The sequence below is a fragment of the Ceratotherium simum genome, chromosome 21, assembly GCF_057802395.1.
Source record: "Ceratotherium simum simum isolate JZ-2026a chromosome 21, ASM5780239v1, whole genome shotgun sequence".
Classification (NCBI taxonomy): Eukaryota; Metazoa; Chordata; class Mammalia; order Perissodactyla; family Rhinocerotidae; genus Ceratotherium; species Ceratotherium simum.
In genome coordinates this window covers 23,375,376-23,398,482 of record NC_141920.1, presented here as the reverse complement: position 1 = coordinate 23,398,482, position 23,107 = coordinate 23,375,376, and the positions used below count along the sequence as shown (strand labels likewise).

General features: G+C 46.4%; 2 protein-coding genes across 2 annotated transcripts in view; one reads left to right on the top strand and one right to left on the bottom strand.

The window, feature by feature from the left end:
- Nucleotides 1-9,121: 9,121 nt before the first annotated feature.
- On the top strand, nucleotides 9,122-18,479 carry RAB5IF (RAB5 interacting factor). The gene is made up of 4 exons (XM_004430439.3): nucleotides 9,122-9,431; nucleotides 10,763-10,866; nucleotides 16,547-16,676; nucleotides 17,939-18,479. Exons 1-4 carry the CDS (start codon nucleotides 9,318-9,320, stop codon nucleotides 17,978-17,980), a joined length of 390 nt encoding a protein of 129 aa, XP_004430496.1. The 5' UTR covers nucleotides 9,122-9,317; the 3' UTR covers nucleotides 17,981-18,479.
- A 96-nt stretch (nucleotides 18,480-18,575) lies between these two features.
- Nucleotides 18,576-23,107, bottom strand: part of SLA2 (Src like adaptor 2) — a 32,609-nt gene continuing 28,077 nt past the window's right edge. The window contains 4 exon segments of the mRNA XM_004430435.3: nucleotides 18,576-19,506; nucleotides 19,509-19,621; nucleotides 20,056-20,188; nucleotides 21,231-21,380. Of these exon segments, the coding sequence (XP_004430492.1) occupies nucleotides 19,457-19,506; nucleotides 19,509-19,621; nucleotides 20,056-20,188; nucleotides 21,231-21,380 (446 nt within the window). The 3' untranslated portion in view covers nucleotides 18,576-19,456.

Here is a 23,107-nt window from a genome sequence, read left to right as displayed (position 1 = left end):
TGGATGCTCTAGTCATGTGCAAAACCAGTGCCACTTCTGGACTTCATATTATGTAAGCTAGTAAATTCCCCTTTTTGCTTAAGCTAGCTGTGGGATGCATTTCTGTCATAATGAAATGAGTATGCATTGTAATTGCAGCCCAAACAGTGCAAAATCAAGGTCTGCAACAGTAGTAAACAATGAGGCTTGCTATGTGCGTGGTCCTGCGTAATGTTCATTACCTCTTAACTTTTGTACACACAAAAATTAAAAAATTTTGTACACACACTCATAAGTGAGATGCCCTTCTCATAGGTAAAGAAACTGGAGATTTAAGTTACTTGCGTACTTACACAGCCAGTGTTAAGTGGAGCTAGGATATGAATTGAAGTCTGTCTTGCTTGAAGGTCACCTTGAGGTCTACCCAGACCTTATTTGAACTAGTGATGGGCAGTTCACTGCCTATTGGCATCCAGCTATCTCACATGGCTTGGGCTAAGCATGAGAAGTTTTTTCTGCTGAACCAAATTGGCTTTTTCCTGATTTCTCCCCAATACACCTGGAAGGAGGATATTGAATCTCTCCCACAGGACACTCTCCTTTAGGAATTTGGAGATGGAGCCTCCCCAATCAAGTTATCCAGATTAAAGAACCCCAAATCCAAGCTCCTGGTCTTCCCACTTCCATCGTCAGTATCCCTCAAACTGGACAGAATAGGAACATGCTTGAAGGGCTCTTCTTCGAAATAAGTTTAATACTCATTTTACATCTGAAAAATGAATATTAATATTCCCCTAAAAGGGGAAGTGATTTGGATGGTTCGACTGCCTCAGAAGAGATGGCTTCTTACAAATACTTTTAAGAGAATTGAAACCAAAAGTGTCTTCTGCATCAAGCTTCAAATTCATGAACCCTGGTGTGAGCATGCTTTTTTTTTTTTTTTTTTTTTTTTTAAAGATTTTATTTATTTTATTTTTTCCCCCCAAAGCCCCAGTGGATAGTTGTGTGTCGTAGCTGCACATCCTTCTAGTTGCTGCATGTGGGACTCGGCCTCAGGATGAACGGAGAAGTGGTGCCTCGATGCGCACCCGGGATCCAAACCCGGGCCGCCAGCATCGCAGCGCGCGCACTTAACCACCAAGCCACAGGGCCGGCCCTGAGCATGCTTCTAAATAATGAAAGTTGACAGGGATAATGTGGCTAGAGCCCTTCTCTAAGCTATGAATGTTGTCTAACGACATCTACCTTTCCTCTAACAGTCTCATTTAGGAATTAGCTTTTAAATGCATTTCTCCTCCCTGGTCTTGAGTACCTGCTGTTGTGTTGGCTATGTATTACCTGACCCCCTCTTTACGCCCCTCTTCTTAACAAGGGGATCATGATGCTTCAAGTCCTTGGGTATCAATGTAAACTTAGACCCTGTGTCAAGTAGTAAAAAAGGAAAAAGAGAGTGGTAGGGATGGGGGCAGGGGGTATCCCTTTAGACTGGAGATCAAGGAAAGCCTCTTCCTTTCCATTATTTTTGAAAGTGTGGTAATTTCTCCATGGACCCCCAGCCTCATGGACCCCACTGGGAAACGTTTCCCCAACTCAGTCCTATGAATAAAAATCACTAGGGGACTACTGAGAACTCTGCATTTAAAAAGTACGGTGGAGGGCCGGCCCCGTGGCTAAGGGGTTAAGTGCACGCGCTCCGCTGCTGGTGGCCCGGGTTCGGATCCCGGGCGCGCACCGACGCACCGCTTCTCTGGCCATGCTGAGGCTGCGTCCCACATACAGCAACTAGAAGGAGGTGCAGCTATGACATACAACTATCTACTGGGGCTTTGGGGGAATAAATAAATAAATAAAATTAAAAAAAAAAAAGTACGGTGGCACAGCGGTTAAGTTTGCGCCTTCCACTTCAGTGGCCCGGGGTTCTCTGGTTCAGATCCTAGGCGTGGACGTACTCACCGCTCATGAAGCCATGCTGAGGTGGCGTTCCACATAGACGAACTAGAAGGACCTACAACTAGGATATACAACTATGTACTGGGGGCTTTGGGGAGAAAAAAGAAAAAAAAAAAAAAGAGGAAGATTGGCAATAGATGTTAGCTCAGGGCCAATCTTCCTCAAACAAAAAAAAAAGAAAGTACACTGCAGTTTGGAAGCTGCTACTGTGAAAGCTCCCAGAGGGCAGGAGCCAAATCTGCCTTGGCGTGGCTGTAACCTTGCTATGTTAGCCACTAGAGCTGTAGAGATTAAGGTCTGGAACTCAGGAGGGTGTGGAAATCATCATCATCACTGCACCCAATGTTACTAGTTTCCAGAGCACTTCTCTGTGATCTAAGCCTGGGTTCCAATTCTGGTTCTGTCACTTAATTACCTGTTGTGACCACAGACAAGTCAATTCACCACTCCAAACTTCAGTTTCCTCATCAATAAAGTGGGAATAGTAATATTCATCTCTTACAAGGATGAAAAAGGATAATCCATATGTTACCGTTATTATCTATGGTTATTATCTGGCATCTCAGCACAGGGCTGAGAGTAAAAGAGAACTGTTGAAATAACTTGCCCCATACCACCCAGCTTTTAAGTGGCAGAACTGGGACTAATTACCCAGAGAAGTAGTTCTAAAGCCTTAATATGCATCAAGATCATCACAAGAGCTTATAAATATGCAAATTCCCAGACCTTACCCCACAACAGTCCAGAAATCTGCACTCTCCACTGATGACACAGGAGACTCTCACGCTATTGCTCCAGGGGCCTCATCATTCACCATCAGGACACTGACTTATCTCCAGGAAACCGATGAGTTGGGAAGACAGCACATCCTCTTTCAAAGTTACAAGACAAGAGGAAGAAGGGTACCACCAAGTAGTCCTCCCTGAACCATCTGACTTCCTCTTGCCCCCCCAGGAGTCTATGGTGGCCTGAAGGTCAAGTGTATCCTGCCTGAGATTGTCATTTTAATTACATAAGTAATCCACATTCACTGTAGAAAAATTTAAAATAAAGATAAAAGGAGAGGAGTTCAGTATAGTGGTTAAGAGCCCAGCCAACTTTTGGGGGAAAACAAATGTATGCAGAACATTTAGCAAAACTGGCTCAATAGTGAGGGCTCAATAAGTGCTAGTAAAACATTCATTGTAGGCAAAAAGAAAAGAGACCAGGATACAAACCCAGACTTCCACTTCACAACAGGTGCTCTTTCCACAGCTCATAGCTTTTTCCCACCTAGGCCTCCTGATTTCTGTGATTCCATCTATGTCTGTCTGGGGCCGCAATCTTTTTTGTTTTTTTTTCTTGTGAGGAAGGTCAGCCCTGAGCTAACATCCATGCCAATCTTCCTCTTTTTTTTTTTTTTTTTTTTGCTGAGGAAGACTGGCCCTGAGCTAACATCCGTGCCCATCTTCCTCCACTTTATGTGGGACGCCGCCACAGCATGGGCTGACAAGCGGTGCCTCGGTGCACGCCCGGGATCCGAACCCGAGCCATCAGCAACCACTGCACCACGGGGCCGGTGGGGCCACAATCTTACCCCTCAGAGTGCACCCTCCTCTCCAAACCCTACTACAAGCAGCTGGCAGTGGTAGACAGGCATTCAGCTGGGAGAACATACTCAGCCCCAAGGCTGAGATCATGTATTTGGTGCTAAAAAGCCCCAGCCTCACAAAGGCAAAATCTGTCCTACTTTCAAATCTGTCTTTCACTTCTCGATCTGACTCTTCAAGTTCTTTTCCATCTTAGACCACCCAGGATGTTTATTTTAACCAGATGGATGCACTGGGATTCAGCCAGATTCTCCACTTCCTAAGATAAGGAAAGCCTTGGGTGAAAGCAGAAAGGGAACAACTCTCAGTCCCATAAATACATTCTAGGCAAGGGCTCTCCACCCTAGCTCCCAGCTTGGCTTTGTCTGCTCCTAGAAGCTAAGAGGAGGAACACAGATCAGGTTTCAGATGCCTACTGAACCTCTAACTTGCTGTGTGACCTTGGGCTGGACTACAGGATCTGAGGACCCTTCCAAATATAACTTTTTGTGACACCCCCCTCTTCTCCCATGTAAACACAAACTTAATAAATCTGAGTTAAGATCAGAGCTTTAGGGCCGGCCCCATGGCTTAGCGGTTAAATGCGTGCGCTCCACTGCTGGCGGCCCGGGTTCGCACCGACGCACTGCTTCTCCGGCCATGCTGAGGCCTCGTCCCACATACAGCAACTAGAAGGATGTGCAGCTATGACATACAACTATCTACTGGGGCTTTGGGGGCAAAATAAATAAATAAATATAATTATTTAAAAAAAAAAAGATCAGAGCTTTACAATATAATACAATACGACATACAAAGAATTAACTCTTTTGTTTTGGAAGAAATAAAGTTATCTCTGCAGATGATATGAGCGTATATGTAGAAAGCCCTAGGGATTCCACAAAAAAACTGCTGAACTAATAAATGAATTCAGCAAAGCTGCAGGATACAAATATCAGCACATAAAAATCAGTTGTGTTTCTATACACTAACAATGAACAATCCGAAAAAGAAATTAAGAAAACAATTCCATTTACAATAGCATCAAAAAGAATAAAATACTTAGGAATTAACCAAGGAGGTGAAAGACTTATACACTTAAAACTACAAATTATCACTGAGTGAAATTAAAGATACAAATAAATGGAAAAACATCTCGTGTTCATGGATTAGAAGACTTGATATTGTTAAGCTGTCAATACTACCCAAAGCAATCTACAGATTCATTGCAATCTCTATCAAAATCCCAATGACTTTTTTTTCGGAAATAGAACAACTCATCCTAAAATTCATATGAAATCTTAAGGGACTTCCAATAATCAAAACAATCTTGTAAAAGAAGAACAAAGTTGGAAGACTCACATTTCCTGATTTCAAAACTTACTACAGAGCTACATAATCAAAACAGTGTGCTATTGGCATAAAGACAGACCAATAGACCAGCGGAATAGAATAGAGAGCTCTGAAATAAACCCTTGCATACGTGGTCAAACGATTTCCAACAAGGATGCCAAGACCATTCAATGAGGAAAGGACAGTCTTTTTAACAAATGGTGCTGGGAAAACTGGACATCCCCATGTACAAGAATGAAGTTGGACCCTTACCTAACACCATATAAAAAATTAACTCAAAATGGATAAAGTCCTAAACATAAGAGCTAAAACTATAAAACTCGTAAAAGAAAACAGGTGAAAACCTTGATGACATTAGATTTGGCAATGATTTCTTGGACATGACACCAAAGGCACAGGCAACAACAACAAAAAATGAGACAAAATGGACTTCATCAAAATTAAAAACTTTTGTGTATTAAAGGACACTAGCAACAGAATAAAAAGACAACTCACAGAATGGGAGAAAATATTTGCAAATTACATATATGATAAGAGATTAATAAACAGAGCTCCTACAACTCAACAACAAAAAACTAAACAACCAGACTCAAAAATGGGTAAAGGTCTGGAACAGACATTTCTCCAAAGAAGATATACAAATGGCCAACAAGCACAAGAAAAGATGCTAAACATTACGAATCATTATGGAAAAGCAAATCAAAACTGCAATGAGATAACCACTTTACACCTATTAGGTTGGCTATTATCAAAAAAACAGAAAACAAGTGTTTAGAAGGATGTGGTGAAATTGGAACTCTTGTGCATTGTTGGTAGGAACGTAAAATGGTGCAGCCACTATGGAAAACAGTATGGCGGTTCCTCAAAAAATTAAAAATAGCATTATCATATGATCTAGCAATTCCACTCTGGGTATATACCCAAAAGAATTGAAAGCAGGGATATGAACATATATCCGTGCACCTATGTTCATAGTAGCATTATTCACAATAGCAAAAAAGTCGAAGCAGCCCAAGTGTCCCTCAACAGATGAATGGATAAACAAAATGTGGTATATACATACAAAGGACATTTAACAAAGTTATTATTCAGCTTAAAAAGGAAGGAAATTCTGACATGTGCTACAACATGAATGAACCTTGAAAACAGTATGCTAAGTGAAATATACCAATGAGAAAAGGACAAATACTGTCAGATTCCATTCTCATGAGGTACTTAGTCAAATTCAGAGACCAAAAGTAGAGTGGCAGTTGCCAGCAGCTGGGGTGGGGGGAGAATTGGGAGTTAATAGTTTAATGGGTACAGAGTTTCAGTTTTGCAAGATGAAAGGGTTCTGAAAATAGGTGGTGGTGATGGCTACACAACAAAGTGAATGTACTTCACTGTGCCACTGAACAATACACTTAAAAATGGTAAATTTTGTTATGTATATTTTACAGCAATTTAAAAAAATTTTTAAGCTTTAAAAAATAATTAATTCCATTTTATTCCAATTTTCCCCATCTTCAGTGCCCCCATCAAATCTCACCTGAATAACTTTAACAGTCTTTAAACTAGTCTCCCACCCTGATCCAGTCCTCCAATAGCACCCAGAGTGATCTTGCTAAGACGCAAACCTGAAGAGTGTCCCCTACTCAAATCCTTTCTGTGGCTTCGTCCACCCTTGGGACAAAAACAAATTCTTCAGCATGACCCTCTCCCACCTTCCCCAACTTGTGGCTTTATTCCTTACCATTAGCCAACATGATTTCATCTCCTGGAATGCTCTCTCCCCTTCCCCTCCCTCTTCCCCTTCTTAACTCCTCCTCTTCCTTCCAGTGCTTAGTCTTCCCTAACCCCCAGATCATATTCCCCATTACAAACCTTTACCAATACACCCAGCAGACTGAAAACTTACCATTTTTGTCTTTGACCGTGGGCCAGGTATTCTTCCAACATTCTATGACAGAGTGATCAGTTTGTCTCCAGAGCCGCGGGCCACCAGGGAGTCTGTAAAAGAGGCTGTATACCAATAGTACACTTCCAAACTGGAGTGAGCTGGTTAGGCTTTACCAGAGTTTTGCATATGGGAGGGAAACTGGTTCAGAAAAGAGGCAGGGCCGGCCCCATGGCTTAGGGCCGGCCCGTGGCTTAGCAGTTAAGTGCGCGGGCTCCACTACTGGCAGCCCGGGTTCGGATCCCAGGCGTGCACTGACACAGCGCTTCTCCGGCCACGCTGAGGCGGCGTCCCACATACAGCAACTAGAAGGATGTGCAGCTATGACATACAACTATCTACTGGGGCTTTGGGGGGGCGGGGGGGAAGGAGGAGGATTGGCAATAGATGTTAGCTCAGAGCCGGTCTTCCTCAGCATAAAAGAGGAGGATTAGCAAGGATGTTAGCTCAGGGCTGATCTTCCTGACAGGAAAAAAAAAAAGAGGCAGGGCTGAAAACAACAAGATCCTGGGGGCTGGCCCAGTGTCGTAGTGGTTAAGTTTGCCCGCTCCACTTCTCAGGCCCCCCTGCTTGTGGGCCTGGATCCTGGGCTGAACCTAGGCACCACTCATCAAGCCATGCTGTGGCAGCGTCCCACATGTAAAATAGAGGAAGACTGGCACAGATGTTAGCTCAGTGACAACCTTCCTCAAGCAAAAAGAGGAAGATTGGCAACATATGTTGGCTCAGGGTCAATCTTCCTCACCCAAAAAAATAAAAATAAATAAAAAATAAAGTATGCCAGCCCCGTGGCACAGCAGTTAAGTGCGTGCGCTCCACTGCTGGCAGCCTGAGTTCGGATCCTGGGCGTGCACTGAGGCACCGCTTGTCACGCCATGCTGTGGCGGCGTCCCACATAAAGTGGAGGAAGATGGGCATGGATGTTAGCCCAGGGCCAGTCTTCCTCAGCAGGACTGGCATGGACGTTAGCTCAGGGCTGATCTCATCACTAAATAAATAAATAAATAGACAAACAAACAAAGTACAGGGAGATTAGCAACAGATGTTAGCTCAAGGCTAGCTCAGGGCCAGTCTTCCTCACCAAAAGAAAAGAACAAGATCCATGTGAAAGTTAGGACTGAAAGTGTGCACCCACTTCAGGTATATGGCCCTCCCACCAGATCCAGACAGGGGAATGTCTGTTGCAGTGTATATCACCTTTGGAGTCCAGCCCCACTCAACCTGCTGAAACAGGATCTTGGGATTGAGTTGTGGTGGAAAACACCAGCTCTGGTACTCTGAAACAGCTCCCTAGGAGATTCTGTTGCTCACCCAAGGTGGAGAACTACAGGTGAATGTTGACAGGTATGCAAAGGATGTTCTGACCTTACTGATATTCTTTAAGACTTAAAGCTTAAGGTTAACAGTACCGATTCTGGAGTCAGACAGATTCAAGTACTAGTTGAGTGATTCTGAGGAAGTTACTTTGCCTCTATAAACCCAGAGAAGTCATGTGCCTTGGTCTCAACTTACTGAGCATGGCACCACCGGGAGAGCTTATTAAAACGCTGATTATGGACCGCACCCCCAGAATTTCTGATTCAGTAGGTCTGGGATAGGATCCGAAAATTTGCATCTCTACTCAAGTTCCCAGATGATGCGGCGGCTGCTGGTCTAGCAACACACTCTGAATCACTGACCTAGCACAATCCATGAATACTCGGATATTCTGATACCTAATAAAGTACTCTCTCCACGTTTTCCCCTCTAAGGAGTCCTCAGCTGGTTCCAACTTGCTATATAGCCTTAGACAATCATTTCCCCTCTTTAGGTCTCAGGGCTCACACTGGCCAAACGGAAGTGCTGGGCATGGCGAGACACTAAGGTATCAGAGAGAAAGAATTAATACCCTGAACAAGGTCCTACGGAAATTTGCAGGGTTAGGGGAGAAAAAGAGCAAGGGTTAACCCCTGAGGCCCAGTCAGGGCCCCCGGGAAGCAAAGTTTGGGCTCAAAAGGACGCCTCAAAAAACGAAGGTCAGCCTTCTGCCCCGCAGCTCGAGGGAACGAGCTGCCGCGGACTGGGCGACGCTCACATCCAACCTACGCTTTCGCTTCAGACACCGGTCTTCAGTCTCCACAGCGCCTCCTCCCGCTGGTATCACCGTCCTCACCAAGATTGTCCCTTTCCTCTCACCCTACCACGCGCCTGGAGGAAGTTGCCGTCACTTCCGTCACGCGTGGAGCGCCTGCGCCGAGGCGACGGCTGCTCTTTCACTCGGACTGCTGCGCGGCCGCCGATTGGCTACGTGGGCACGTCAGCGGGGGGCGCGCGGCGCTGCGTTGCTCCTCCCTCCGGGGCGCCTGGTCTCGGCCAAGCAAACAGAGCTGGGTGGCTTGGCCGACTGGGGGTAGCTGCAGCCCGCCACTGAGCCCGACCGCTGAGCTTGTCGCTGCCGCCGCCCTGCGCGCCGTGACCCGCGACTTCAGACCCCGACTGCCTTTGGCTCGGCCCGCGCGCCCCAGGCCCGGCCCGGGCGGCGCGACGGGAGGATGAGCGGCGGGCGGCGGAAGGAGGAGCCGCCTCAGCCGCAGCTGGCCAACGGGGCCCTCAAAGTCTCTGTCTGGAGCAAGGTGCTGCGGAGCGACGCGGCCTGGGAGGACAAGGTGCGGTTGGACTGGCGAGGGCGCAGGTTCGAGGAGCCAGCTCGGACTCGGGGACGGATGGACAGGCTCCAGCCTGCTCCTGCCGCCGTCCGGGCGCGGCCGAGTGTTCGGCGTAGTGGGGCTGGTGGCCCAAGGGTGTAGGACCAACTTGGCGGGCCCGGCTCCCGGGCTGGGGGCTCACCGCGGAGTTGGGGAAGACGCCTGGGTCACGCGGGGAGCAGCGAGGAGGGGGCGGAGGAGTTGTCACCCGCGGGCAGGGCGTGTGCCCGACAGGCGAGCTGAGTTCGATTTGCCCTCCGCCTTTTGCTCCCTGTAGGAGAGGGGAGACTGAGACCACTTGCAGGGGTGAGTGTGTGTGTGAGAGAGAGAGAAAGAGACAGAGAGAGAGAGACAGAGAGAGAGAGAGAGAAAGAGAGAGACAGAGAGAGAGGAAGAAACCACCAAATATGTGTGAGGAATGGTTGGGGCTTCAGGATTTCCTTACTGGTCACGCGCATTCAGAAGATCTGAGTGTGGGCACTCCCCAACTCTGCTCCGTGGTCTGGAGGAACCATCACATACAGCTTGATTCTGGTTGGCCTGAAAAGAATGTTATTTTTGCAATCTTTCCTTTGTTTTTCGGGACTGATGAAGTGGGTTTTCCTTCCCGGAGTTCCAGTAAGGGGGGAATGGGAGGTGCTTCCTGAGAGTGCCCTTGTCCTGCCCCCAGCCCTGCCCAGCTCTTGTAAAACCTTTCTGATCTGCTGTGTCATTTCTTTCCTTTTACTGTAAGGACTGGTTTCTGCAATCTAGGGCAGGTCAGAAACTTGAGTCTTCATGTGCTTGTGTGAAATTTAGATAAGCTGGCACCTGTCTCTAGCACTTTTGTATCTAATTCTTTCTCTCCTTTGTCACTTACTCAAAATTCAGTGTGCAGGAAGACGGTGCTGAGTAAGATAACAGTCAGCCCTTCTGTCTCTGGATAGTCTGTTTAGGTCTCCCCAGATCACATAAGAGTTATCCTTGGCCAGTAGCACAATTACTGTCACAGCCATTTCGTCACAAGCCATTTCATTTTTGCAGCTTCTAAAAAAGGTAAATGATTTTTCTAAAATTTTGATTTAGAGCACAGGCCCTGGAAGTTATCACTTAAAATAACTAAATATATTGCTTTTTACCACATTTTAGTATAAGAAGAGTTGGAGATGTGAGAACCACATACCATTGCTTTTGGGGGGATAATTCCCTGGAAGAAGTGTTTAGCAGAAAGTTTCTCTGTTCCTCACTTATTACAAAAGGCTCTCCTATGGCACCCACTCCAGATAATGCATGCATTCTTTCTTTTTCTACAGGATGAATTTTTAGATGTGATCTACTGGTTCCGACAGATCATCGCTGTGGTCCTAGGTGTCATTTGGGGAGTGTTACCATTACGAGGTTTCTTGGGAATAGCAGGGTAAGTCTTAGGTAGTTTGCATTTTCATGGTATCATTTCTTTTCAAATCGAGATTTTGTTTTCCTTCTACAGAAGGCCATTGCTACTTTGGAGGATTTTTTTTTTTTTAATGTGTGTGTGTGTGCGCGCGTGCGTGTGTAATGACTAAAGGAAAAAGTGGCCCCATGGCAGCACTCCTCAGTTCAACAAGCCCAGGAGCATCTTAGGTCAGGCATGTTACCTTCCCGAAGGCTGAGCCAGTCCATTCATTCGTGGGTCCAAACTGACCTCATGCAGGAGGCTACCACATTGCCTGTTGGTGGCAGGCACTCTAGTTCTGGCATGACCTTTGTTTGTACCTAGGGAAATTTGGAAAGTGGAGGAGCTTCTGTACTTGATGACTACTCCCTTGTGCCTGGCATTATGCTGGAGGTGCTGAATCTTGGCTTCAGCAGAAGTTGTTTCAACTCCCTACGTTTTTTGTTTATGTTTTTTTTTTTGTGAGGAAGATCAGGCCTGAGCTAACATCCATGCTAATCCTCCTCTTTTTGCTGAGGAAGACTAGCTCTGAGCTAACATCTATTGCCAATCCTCCTCTTTTTTTCCCCCCCAAAGCCCCAGTAGATAGTTGTATGTCATAGTTGCACACCCCTCTAGTTGCTATATGTGGGACGTGGCCTCAGCAAGGCCGGAGAAGCAGTGCGTCGGTGTGCGCCCGGGATCCGAACCGGGCCGCCAGCAGCGGAGCGCCTGCACTTAACCGCTAAGCCATGGGGGTGGCCCTCAACTCCCTACGTTTTAAAGGCAGTGAAAAAGTAGGACATTGGGCCCTCCATTTTTTACTGTGCTCCTGTGGCCAGTGGCAGCACGGTTGACACCAGCCCCTGGTTATCGCTCAGGTTAACAAGCCATTGAAAGTGAGTCCACATACCCACCAGACTGAATTAAAAGGATGTTTGGGAGTTGTCTTCAGACAGGAATTGGGGGCAAGTTGTGGAACTAGACAGGCAGGCCTGTGACCTTTTCTCTTTTCCCACACAGAATATAAACTGTCATCCTTACCCATGGAAAAGCACATTGATCACATCTCTTATTATTTCCTTACCCAAGGGTGGAAAGGGAGAAATAGATATCAAACTCATTTGAGTTGCCTGTTTTCTCGGAAGATAACCCAAAAGGGATGTACCGCTCCTAGCTAAAAAGGTTTTTCATTTGTGGTACTGAGCAAAGCATTTGTACAAGGAAACCAAGAAGAGTTGATGCACTGCCTGACTTTGAAGAGTGGACACTTGATGAAGACTGATTGAGGGTGATGAGACACAGCACCTGGGGTTCAGGTCTGGGAACCTGACCCAGAAGAGGTCTGGGAAGAGGTCTTCCCAGGTTGGAGGTGGTATATAGCTACATTTTTAGAATGTTGATCACCCCATGTGAGCTTTCTATGAGAAAATGCAGACAAGAGGAAAATGCCAGAGAAAAGGGTAAGGCAGTCTAAAGGCAAGAGGGCGTTTCTCATCTTCCCAAGGCCACTTGTCTAGGAGAGGATAACACTAGTTTAGAGCTGCACCTATCTCGTCTCGTAGGATTCCTAAGGGATTTCTCTGAAGTCATCCAATCTGGGAATAATACGGCAAAGACTGGAGAGCTAATCTAGTATCCTTCCCACTGTGGCAGATGAGTTAAGCTGCCCAAACAGAACTTGGTTTTTTTAAAGAAACTTTATAGAAAGCTCTGGATTCAAGTTTCAGCTCTGCCATTTTCAAGCTACATAATTTTGGCTCAACTCTCTGAGACTCAGTTTCCTCATCAAGATGGGGGCAATCAGGGCCGGCCCTGTGGCTTGGTGGTTAAGTGCGTGCGCTGCGATGCTCGTGGCCCGGGTTCGGATCCCGGGTATGCATCGAGGCACCACTTCTCCGTTCATCCTGAGGCCGAGTCCCGCATACAGCAACTAGAAGGATGTGCAGCTACGACATACAACTATCCACTGGGGCTTTGGGGGGAAAAAATAAAATAAATAAAATCTTTAAAAAAAAAAAAAAACAAAAAAAAAAACAAAAAAAAAAGATGGGGGCAATCAAAATGCCTTCCTCATAAGATTGATGTATGAATTAAATGAGATAATGCAAGTAAATCTGCATAAATGTAGTGCTTAGTACATCATAGGCACTCCATAAATGGTTTACTGCAATCATTATATGATTAGCTTTACGAAGAGTGGTAAAATATGGCTGTTTGAGAAAACAGGAAATGAGATGTTTGGGAGTGAATTCACCTTGGAGTGGCTCACCCATAGTGCATAGCGCCACTTTCTCAGGACTGCCTGTTTTCTGGGGTTCAGTCCCACACTGTCCTGCCCCAGCCAGTTTCTGTCACTCCAAACAAATCCATTCCCTCATTTGATTGGCACCTTTTCCTCTGCTCTTGGAAAGGGCCCAAGGACATTGATTTTTTTTTTTTTTCACATGTATCTCCTCTTCTCCATCTGTCTGACCCAGTTGCCTGGGCTTAAGGCAGGACTGCTCTGGTGCTCAGTTCTGGTGACCCTCCTCTTCCCCACTTCCTGCCTTAACTGCCCTCTGTCTCGACCCCAACTTGGCTGCTCTTCATTTCTGGTGTGGCCACCAGTTGGGGCCTATTAAGGTAAAACCATTTCCTCCGGTCTTATTATTTATAATTTGCCTGAGAACTGCGTGATGGTTCTGCTCTGTCTGCTGAGGTTTTGCATTATTGGAGAGGGGCACTGTCCATCCTTCCTGCCTCTCTCTCATAGAGCTTGGCACATGATTAATACATGCTCAGTGAAGGCTTGTTAAAATTTTTTTTTAACTGAAACGAATTCCCATTGACCCTTGTAAGCAGGGCCGTAGATCACTGTTGTTGGGCAGCCTTCCAGCCCTGAAGTCAGAGTTATTTGTTAGAGATTCATTATTTTGTTAAAATTCTGACTGGAGTTTTTAGGATAGAATTTTTATTTTTATTTATTTATCTTTTTAATAATACTTTATTCTTTTTAAATAAAGAGTATTGTTTATTTATTATTATTTTTTGTGTGTGTGAGGAAGATCAGCCCTGAGCTAACATTCATGTCAATCCTCCTCTTTTTGCTGAGGAAGACTGGCCCTGAGCCAACATCCATGCCCATCTTCCTCCACTTGATGTGGGACGCCGCTACAGCATGGCCTGACAAGCGGCATGTCAGTGCACGCACGGGATCCGAACCCAGGCCGCCAGCAACTTAACCACCACGCCACGGGGCCAGCCCCTAGGATAGAATTTTTAAAAACCCATTTGAGGGGCCGGCCCGGTGGCGCAAGCGGTTAAGTGCATGGGCTCCGCTGTGGCGGCCCGGGGTTCGCCGGTTCGGATCCTGGGCGCGCACCAACGCACTGCTTAGCAAGCCATGCTGTGGCGGCGTCCCATATAAAGTGGAGGAAGATGGGCACAGATGTTAGCCCAGGGCCAGACTTCCTCAGCAAAAAGAGGAGGGTTGGCAGATGTTAGCTCAGGGCTGATCTTCCTCTCACACACACACACACACACACACACAAAAACCATTTGAGAGTTAGTCTTTTTAATGTTCTTTTCTAACCCCCAATCCAGCATGTTCATTTCTTTGTTTATAATATAGAAATTATGCCCATCCTTAAAGCTTCAGTTTGAGCCCTTCCAGTCCTTTCCTGACCCCTCCCCTTTGACCACCAAACATTTAAATGCCTTTGTTTCTGTGACTTCACTTTCTGCTTAATGTGTAACCCCTGGAAGGCAGGGCCTATGTCAGCCCTTTTCTCTTCCTGTCATCCCTTATCTCATCTTGCCCTTATTTTTCCCTATCTCATCTCACTAAGCAACCACTTTTACGGTTGGAGGCTCTCGGTGAATCTCCAGTCATTCTGCAGCTGAGCCCCAGAGTGACATTTCTAAGGCCCATTAGTAGTCTCTCTCTAGAGCCACTAACTCAGCCTGGCCAAAATCAACTCCTATCAGTGAGGTGGCCAGATTGGCTGGGTCCCAAGATTTCTGGCAGAAGATAAGGATGTGGCCACAACATGGCCAAGCCAAGGACTGTGTTTTGTGTGAAATCCAAGAAAAACCTTCTGTTCTTCCTGACTGCCTGCTTCTGTTACTGGAACCATTGTACTCCCAGGCCCTTAGGCTTGAAGCCTTTGGGACCTCTTGCCTCCCCATTCTGCCATTTGCCCAGTCCCTGCCCTCAAATTTTATTAGCACTCATGTCCTGAAACATGGTGTAGATCTAAACCAGTCTCCCAGTTCCTGTTCCTTCCACTCATGAGAAAGCCCCTCACTACTTACAAGCTGGAATTCCTGAAATGTGCACACTCTGCCTCATCCCCTCTTGCTGAGACAGCCTCAGGATCTACCCCCCACCCCTTATATACTGATTTGCACTCCTCAGCATCATCATCCTGCCCTGCCCTATACCAGCCCACACTTCGTCCATTAGGAGGAAACAGTTCTCTTCTGCATTTTTCCACCTTAGCCTTCAGAAGAAACGTGGCCTAAGACATACAGTCCCCCATTAGATTGGGTGCTGTAACTGGAAAGACCATAAAGAAAGTCTCGATCACTTTATGAGCATTATTTTTACATGATGACGGTACTAAGAGATCAGTAGAGCAGGGTGATATGTTACTGCTCACTACATTCTAATTCCTGCATCCGTTAAATAATACATGATGGGGGTCAAAGACCTTCCTGGAGGTGTTCACAAACCTCTGGTTTCAATTCCACTTTCACTGCTGTTTTTAGTCCCCTAATAGAGTCATGCGCCACATAACAACGGACCACATGTACGATGGTGCTCCCATAAGATTAGTACCATACAGCCTGAGTGTCTTGTAGGCTATACCATCTAGGTTTGTGTAAATACATGCTGTGATGTTTGCACAATGATGAAAACCCCCAACAGGGCATTTCTCAGAAGGTATCCCCTTCGTTAAGTGACATATGACTATAGATGGTGAGCTGAGGGCAGGAATTGTCTTAGTCACCTCTGCATCTAGTGCAGTAGCAGGTGGTGGACATCCAGAAATTGTCTCCCGTTGAGAATCACGCAGGGGCTGTTTTAGTATGCCCTTGCTTGTTCAGCTAGGCCATGAAGCAGCAGCTTAACCTGTGTTTGTCCCATGGCCACCCCCCATCCCAGCTGGCGCTACCTGGAGGCCCATGTTGGTACTGGTCCTTTTTTTTGGTGAGGAAGATCAGCGCTGAGCTAACATCTGTTGCCAATCCTCCTCTTTTTGCTTGAGGAAGATTGTCCCTGAGCTAACATCTGTGCCAGTCCTCCTCTATTTTGTATATGGGACACCACCACAGCATGGCTTGATGAGCAGTGCGTAGGTCCACACCTGGAATCTGAACCTGCCAACCCTGGACCACTGAAGCAGAGCGTGCAAACTTAACCACTATACCACCAGGCCAGCCCCAGTACTGGTCCTTTTTTATTTATTTTTGTTGTTTTTGCTGGGCAACTAAAGAGTTCCTTCTTTAAGTCTCTAGCTCAGCCAAGTGGGCAGCTCCTTTGAGGGCCCAGGCAGTTTCACATATTACTTCACTTGCCCCCATAATACAGTTAACTGTGCAACAGTGAGTGTCATGACAGAAGTGGACTGTGGTGGTGGGCGTTCTGAGTCTTCTAGGCTTACGGTTTGTGTTTGGTGCTTGTCCTTCCTCACTCCAGATTCTGCCTGATCAATGCGGGAGTCCTGTACCTCTACTTCAGCAACTACCTACAGATAGATGAGGAAGAGTATGGTGGCACGTGGGAGCTCACGAAAGAAGGGTTTATGACATCTTTTGCCTTGTTCATGGTATGTGTAGCTGATAGTTTTACAGCAAGTACTATCATTTCATGAGGTGTCACTCAAGGGGAGCCTAGTGATTGAGTTACACTGTGTGATTGGGGGACCATTTTTCAAAAGGCTCCTAAGGCTGGAGGGCATGTCCTTTTGAGTCATGTTGTCCCAAAAGATGTGGTGTGATACATGTTACAGTCTCCCTGTGGTGTGCAGATCCAGGGCCCATCTTCAGTTTCTACGTCTGATTCTCAACTCTGGCTGCATATTAGAAACAACTGGGAAACATTTAAAAATATATTCATAGTATTATTCATAATATAGCCAAAAAGTGCAAACAGCCATCACCTGGTGAATGCATAAATAAAATTTTGTATATCCATGCAGTAGAATATTATTTGGCCATCAAAAGGAATGAAGTAGTACTGATATGTGCTACAACATGGATGAACCTTGAAAACATGCTAAGTGAAAGAATCCAGACACAAAAGATCACATATTATATGATTCCATTTATGTGAAGTGTCCAGAATGGGCAAATTCATGCAGACAAAAAATAGATTAGTGGTTGCCAGTGGCTGGGAGGGGTGGGGAAATGGGAAAAAAATGATAATGGGAACAGATTTTTGAGGGTGATGAAAATGTTCCAGAATCAGTTAGTGGTGATGTTTGCACAGTTCTGTGAATATACTAAAAACCTCTGAATTAATTATATACTTTAAAAGGGTGAGCTTTATGGAATATGAATTATATTTCAGAAGTTTGGTTTTCTTTAATTATAGCCCCTAGCCCAAACCAATAAAATCAGAATCTTTGAGAGGTGGTGCCTGGGCATCTATATATATTTTTAAAGGTCCCAGGAGATTGCAGTGGACAGCCAGTTTTGAGAACCTCTGCTCTATTAGCTGTGGAACTGACAGGGTATGGTGGTGGTTTTGTGTTCACATGGGTTGCTAATGATAACACTGCCTAGCAGTACAGTCCGCTTTACGTGTGTTTGTTCACATCTGTAGCTCGATTCTCTGGTGCTTTGGGTTGTTGTTTAGTTGGGGGAATGGCTTGCTGGAGGTCCCTTGGGGAGCACAGGTGGGTGGTCCTGGGCTCTGTTAGAGACAGCTTGATTTCAGTGAAATTATTTAGGCCCCCAAGCAAATTATGCATTGGCTAGCCCCTGGGAAGCCCACTGTGCACCGATTCTTATCTGACATTTTTGTTTTGTGGAATAGGGGCCTGCGTTGACCCAGGTGACCTATGAACATTGCTTGTCTCCTCTCTAGGTCATCTGGATCATCTTTTACACTGCCATCCACTATGACTGATGGTGTACAGCTCCCACCTGCTCCCTGTCCTGTCCAAAGGACCCTCTTAGTTACAGCACAGAAACGTGATTGTAGGGGCAGCCACGTGGAACCTGGAAGACCCATATTTCCTGGACTGAGAATCAGTGTGTTGGGCGTCAGTGTTTTCTGCAAGAGTTGTGACCTGAAACTTTTTAAAGAACCATCACCTTTTGATGAAACATCTCTGAATTTTCCATCACCATCTATTTCTTCTTGGATACCATCACGAAACACCTGTTTGCCGATTGGAGCTCTCGTTTAATTTGATGCACCTCTGGATCCGGATGAAACGTTAAATTGTCTTCCTCACTTCTGCATCAGGTGTACAGTTTTTAAACTATCAGTGGCATTTCAAGTCTTCTGAAAACAGTATGGCAGTATATGTGTGATCCATAACACAGTACAAGCAGCATCTAATAACAGTTTCCATTGTAGAATGTTTTCAGATACTTGAATAAATCAAATCTTTAATTGACAACCTGTTGATGATACCTGATAAAGCCTTTCCCACCTCACCTCTAGCCTCAGGACCCAGTAGAGATGGTGCCCTCCCATCCCTTTTCCCTCTTCCTCTCCCTGCTTCCTTCAGTAGCTTCAGCCAGGCCTCTTTCCCTTTATGGGCAGCAGGGAAATCAAAGGCTAGAGTTGGTTTAGGCTGTGGCCTTGGCTTTGTGGAGAGAGGGCTCACCACCTTCTCATGCCCTGATGCCCCTGCCCAGCAATGAGAACTGTGATTAACCTCACTGCAATGTGCTGGGCTCAGAAGGTGTCATTTTGCATTTCGCCACAAGAGGCAAGGCCATTGTACTTAGGAAAGCTTGGCCAGGTTCAAATGATAAGCCACAAAATGAAATAGAGATCTGAGAGCTAGGACTGTGCAGAGAAGGGGCTTGATGTGGACATTTGAGGACCTGGACTGTCAGAGGTCCTTCTCTTTGCTCTGGGAGTCAGGTGGAGGCTGGAGAGCCCAGGTTCTGCTGCTATGGTAAGCCGTCCATCCCCTCTGCTTTCCTGTCCCTTCTAGGCCACAGTCCTACCTTCTGAAGTATGGTGGTAGTCTGAGTGAGACTTGTAAATTTTCTTTAAATGATGTTTTTCTCCTGATGCTAGTGGTGGTTTCTATCATGTGGGTGAGGCTGGTTAGCAGTGGGGGTGTAGAATGGGACTCAACAGGCAAGGGAGGAAGATGGTTCTGGAAATCCCAAACTTGGGAATTGACTCCGTCAGACCCCAGAGGAGGTTCAGTCTGTTTTTGGAGCCCTGGCCCTGCTCTCAACTGGTCTGGACTTGAAATGCAGGTTGCAGGCAGGGTCATGGCCCTGGGAGGAGGTTAAGTGACTTAGGGCTGAGAGGAAGGAGCAGAGGATGCAGGTGGCACCCAGGATGTGCCTCTGTCCCAGCCTCCCCAGTGTACAGCCTTGCCTCTGGGGTGCTCAGGCTGAGCTGGTTGGTGCTCTAGGTGCTGCAACCTTGGTTCTTCTTTTGGCCTCTGCTTTGGGCCTTGCATCGTCCAAGGAGGTGTCATCAGTCAGGCTGATGTAGGAGCTGAGGGCCTCCCGGAGCCCCTCGCTGAGGAGAGACGCTTCTCCTGTGGCAGATGCTTCAGAGAACAAGAGGGAGCTGTGGAGGGGGGAAAAGAGCTGAGTCAAGGAGCTTCGTCCTCCCTCACCACACAGTTCACTTTTCTCAAAACATGTCTTGAAGTCACTCCTGAAAAACAGTGGCTCCCTGTTCCCTGTCAGGTCAAACCCCAGCTTGACTTCTCCACTCGGGACTGGTGCTCTCTATTCTGCCCCATCTTGTCTGACCTTCTTTCCATCTTGGCCACCTTGGTGTACAGGCATACCCTATGTCCATGCCCACTTTCTCCTCCCTGCCAGTCTTCCCTACAGACCTGCTGAGCCTGAGCTGGCCTCTACGAGCTCAGTCAGTCAATGCTCACTGGCCCCCCTGTGTCCCTGAAGGTGACAAGCCCATTCTGGGTTGTGGGTTCCCAGGGGCAAGTCCTTCTAACTCTTCTTTGTTCCACCTCCATGTTCCAGGGGTCCCCTCACCTGTCCAGCTCTTTCCAGTTGAGTGGCGTCGTCTGTACAGTCACAGGTAGGGGTATGGCCTTGCCAAGGAGTGGGCCAGCCCTCCGCAGGGCACAGGGCTCCTTAAGGAGGCAGCAGATGTCATCCGCCAGCTCTGAGGAAGAGACCTAGACCCTTGACAATGGCTGACTCCAGCCCTGCTTTCCTCCCCAGCAACGCCCACCCTCACCCTGACAGCTTTCCACACTTGGCAGGTGGGGGCATGGTCAAAAAAGAGTGACTGCATGAGCCCCAAGCTATTGGTCTCCTAGAGGCTGAGATGTAGTCAAATGTCATTCTGAGCTAGCTTTTGGGAGACTTAATTTACTGTGTGATTTTGGGTAAGTTGATGGACTTCTTCAAGCCCCGTGTTCCAGCTAAGAAAGTGCTGTGGGAAGAAGAAAGCTAAGGAATGCTCAACCTCTACTCATACTGTCAGTATCCACTGCATGGAACAACTTGCCAGAAAAACCCCTCATCAGTTTTCCCAGGAGTGGCCTTTCCTCTCTGCCCCTTTGACACTGTGCTCTAGTGACTGCATCCTCTAGTGCCTATTACAGGACAGGCACCAGAAAATGCTAAGAATCAGGTGAATTCCTACAGTAACAGTTCTGGGTCTAGTTGCCATGGAAAGAACCATGCCTGCCACTGGGGACTTTGACTCAGAACCACAGTGGGCGAGGTATTGGCCTGCGCTCACACGGGACATCTCTGTGGCTCTGTGAGGGCATAGGATGAAGACAGGGCTCCCAACCTGTTTCTTAGCACAAGGACTGGCATAAAGATAGGGGAGATCTTCTGTCTGGATATTCTTTTCTTTGTTATTTTTTTGTGAGGAAGATAGCCCTGGGCTAACATCCGATGCCAATCCTCTTTTTTTTTTCCTTTGGCTAAGGAAGATTGGCCCTGGGCTAACATCCGTGCCCATCTTCCTCTGCTTTATATGGGACGCCACCACAGCATAGCTTGACAAGCGGTGTGTCGGTGAGTGCCCGGGATCTGAACCGGTGAACCCAGGGCCGCCGAAGTGGAGCGTGCGCACTTAACCGCTGCGCCACCGGGCTGGCCCTGTCTGGATGTTCTTAAGCAAGTAAAGTGTCTAAAGGCATGGACCCCACGTCCCAGTCTACTCTCATGGAGGCAGGGAAAGGCCATACCAGAGTAATGGTCCACCAGGGCCTGGAGTGAGGGGAAGGTAAGGCGTGGCGAGATGTACAGCCAGCCGTTGTCAAGGCGCTGGATCCTGTAGTGTTTGATCCGGTCCCAGGATGCAGGGCGGCTGAGGCGGACTGACAGGGAGTAAAAGCCTGAAGAGGAAAGGGTCCAAGGTGAGACTGAGGCCCTGCTGGGACGCAGCCTCACCCAGGTTGGGAGAAGGAAGAGATGAGGTGACCACGGAGAATGACCACAGGGCCCAGACAGAAGGGGAGTGGGCAGGGGAAGGACAAAGACTTGCTTTCTTGATCATAAACGACAACATATTCATAATAGGGCTCTCGAGAGGATGAAATGAGATCGCGCACACAGAGCCCTCAGTGCAGGGCCTGGCATAGTTTAAGTGAACATGAAGTGTTGGCTGTTATTATAAAGACTCAACTGGGCAGAAGTGTTAGAATATGAAAACGTGTCAGTAGATGTCAGCAAGGACAGGGAGAAAAAGGAGCTTTCTTACCCTGCTGGTGGAAAGATTAATTAGTACAAGCCACTTTGGAAACAGTTGGCATTAACTAGTCAAGTTGAACATGGACATACCTCACACCCCAGCAGTTCCATCCCAGCATGTTACCTTAGAAATGCATGGATAAGACTATTCATAGCAGCATTGTTTGGAAAAGCGCAAAATTGCAAGTAGCCTATATACACTCAATAAAATGGTGGATTATAGAATGGAAAACTATACAGCAGTAAAAGTAAATAACCACTACACGTATAAGTGTAGATAAACCTTAAAGATAATGAGCAGGGTGCTGGCCCAGTGGTGTAGTGGTTAAGTGCGCACGCTCCGCTGCTGGCGGCCCGGGTTTGGATCCTGGGCGCGCACCGCTTGTCAGGCCATGCTGTGGCGGTGTCCCATATAAAGTGGAGGAAGATGGGCACAGATGTTAGCCCAGGGCCAGTCTTCCACAGCAAAAAGAGGAGGATTGGCATGGATGTTAGTTCAGGGCTGATCTTTCTCACAAAAAAAAAAAAAAAAAAAAGATAATGAGCAGAAGCAGCAAGTCACAGAAGCATACATTCAGCATGGTCCTATTTAAATAAAGGTCAAAGGCAGCCAAAACTATATTGCATAGGGATACGTGTATGGCAAAGCTATGAAGAAAATAACTGAATGATTAATACAGTATGCAAGGGGCTTCAAAGGGATTGTTGTTGTGCAATTTCTTTAGCTGGTAAATGGGCACATGGATATTGGTTTTATTATTAGTCTTTAACCTATACATATATACACTGATGTATGTAACAGAATTTTTCCAGTTTTGTTTTTGTTTTTAAAATAAACTCTTGAGGTATAATTTACATATAATAAAATGCACATGTTTAAAGTGTACAGTTTGATGGATTCAACAAAAATTTTAATTTTTTTTTTACAAAGGAGAATTGGCTAGAAGAGGAAAGCACGATTGAAAAATGAATAGAGAAAAAAGACTAAAATCATTATAATACACAGGCCTCCAACAGTTTTCAGCAGATGAGGGTACATATGAGAGCAGTTTATAACTGTAAAGTGGGATTCATTTCTTAAGTCAACACTTCATCAAAGCCAAGTGGGAAGGGGTGCTTAGTGAAATAATAGCAATAATGTATTATTACTATCATCTAATTATCTAAAGCTATCTGTAGCTTCCATTTATCGAGTGCTTACTGTGTGCTTTATATGGATTTTCTCATCTAATTCTCATAACCACCCTGTGAGGTAGGTACAATTTCCCTACTACAGATGAGAAAACGATAGCACAGAGAACCTGGAAGAAGAGGCAATGACCCTATCACCAACCTTTCCCTGTGGAATGCCAACCAAAGGCAGGAGTGAATT

Bases quoted from the DNA above. Each gene is read 5' to 3' on its own strand.
- RAB5IF (XM_004430439.3), top strand. From the start codon at position 9,318: ATGAGCGGCGGGCGGCGGAAGGAGGAGCCGCCTCAGCCGCAGCTGGCC. The intron at 10,867-16,546 runs GTAAGTCTTAGG...TCCTCACTCCAG, and splicing joins GGTTTCTTGGGAATAGCAGG to ATTCTGCCTGATCAATGCGG. The intron at 16,677-17,938 runs GTATGTGTAGCT...TCTCCTCTCTAG, and splicing joins CATCTTTTGCCTTGTTCATG to GTCATCTGGATCATCTTTTA.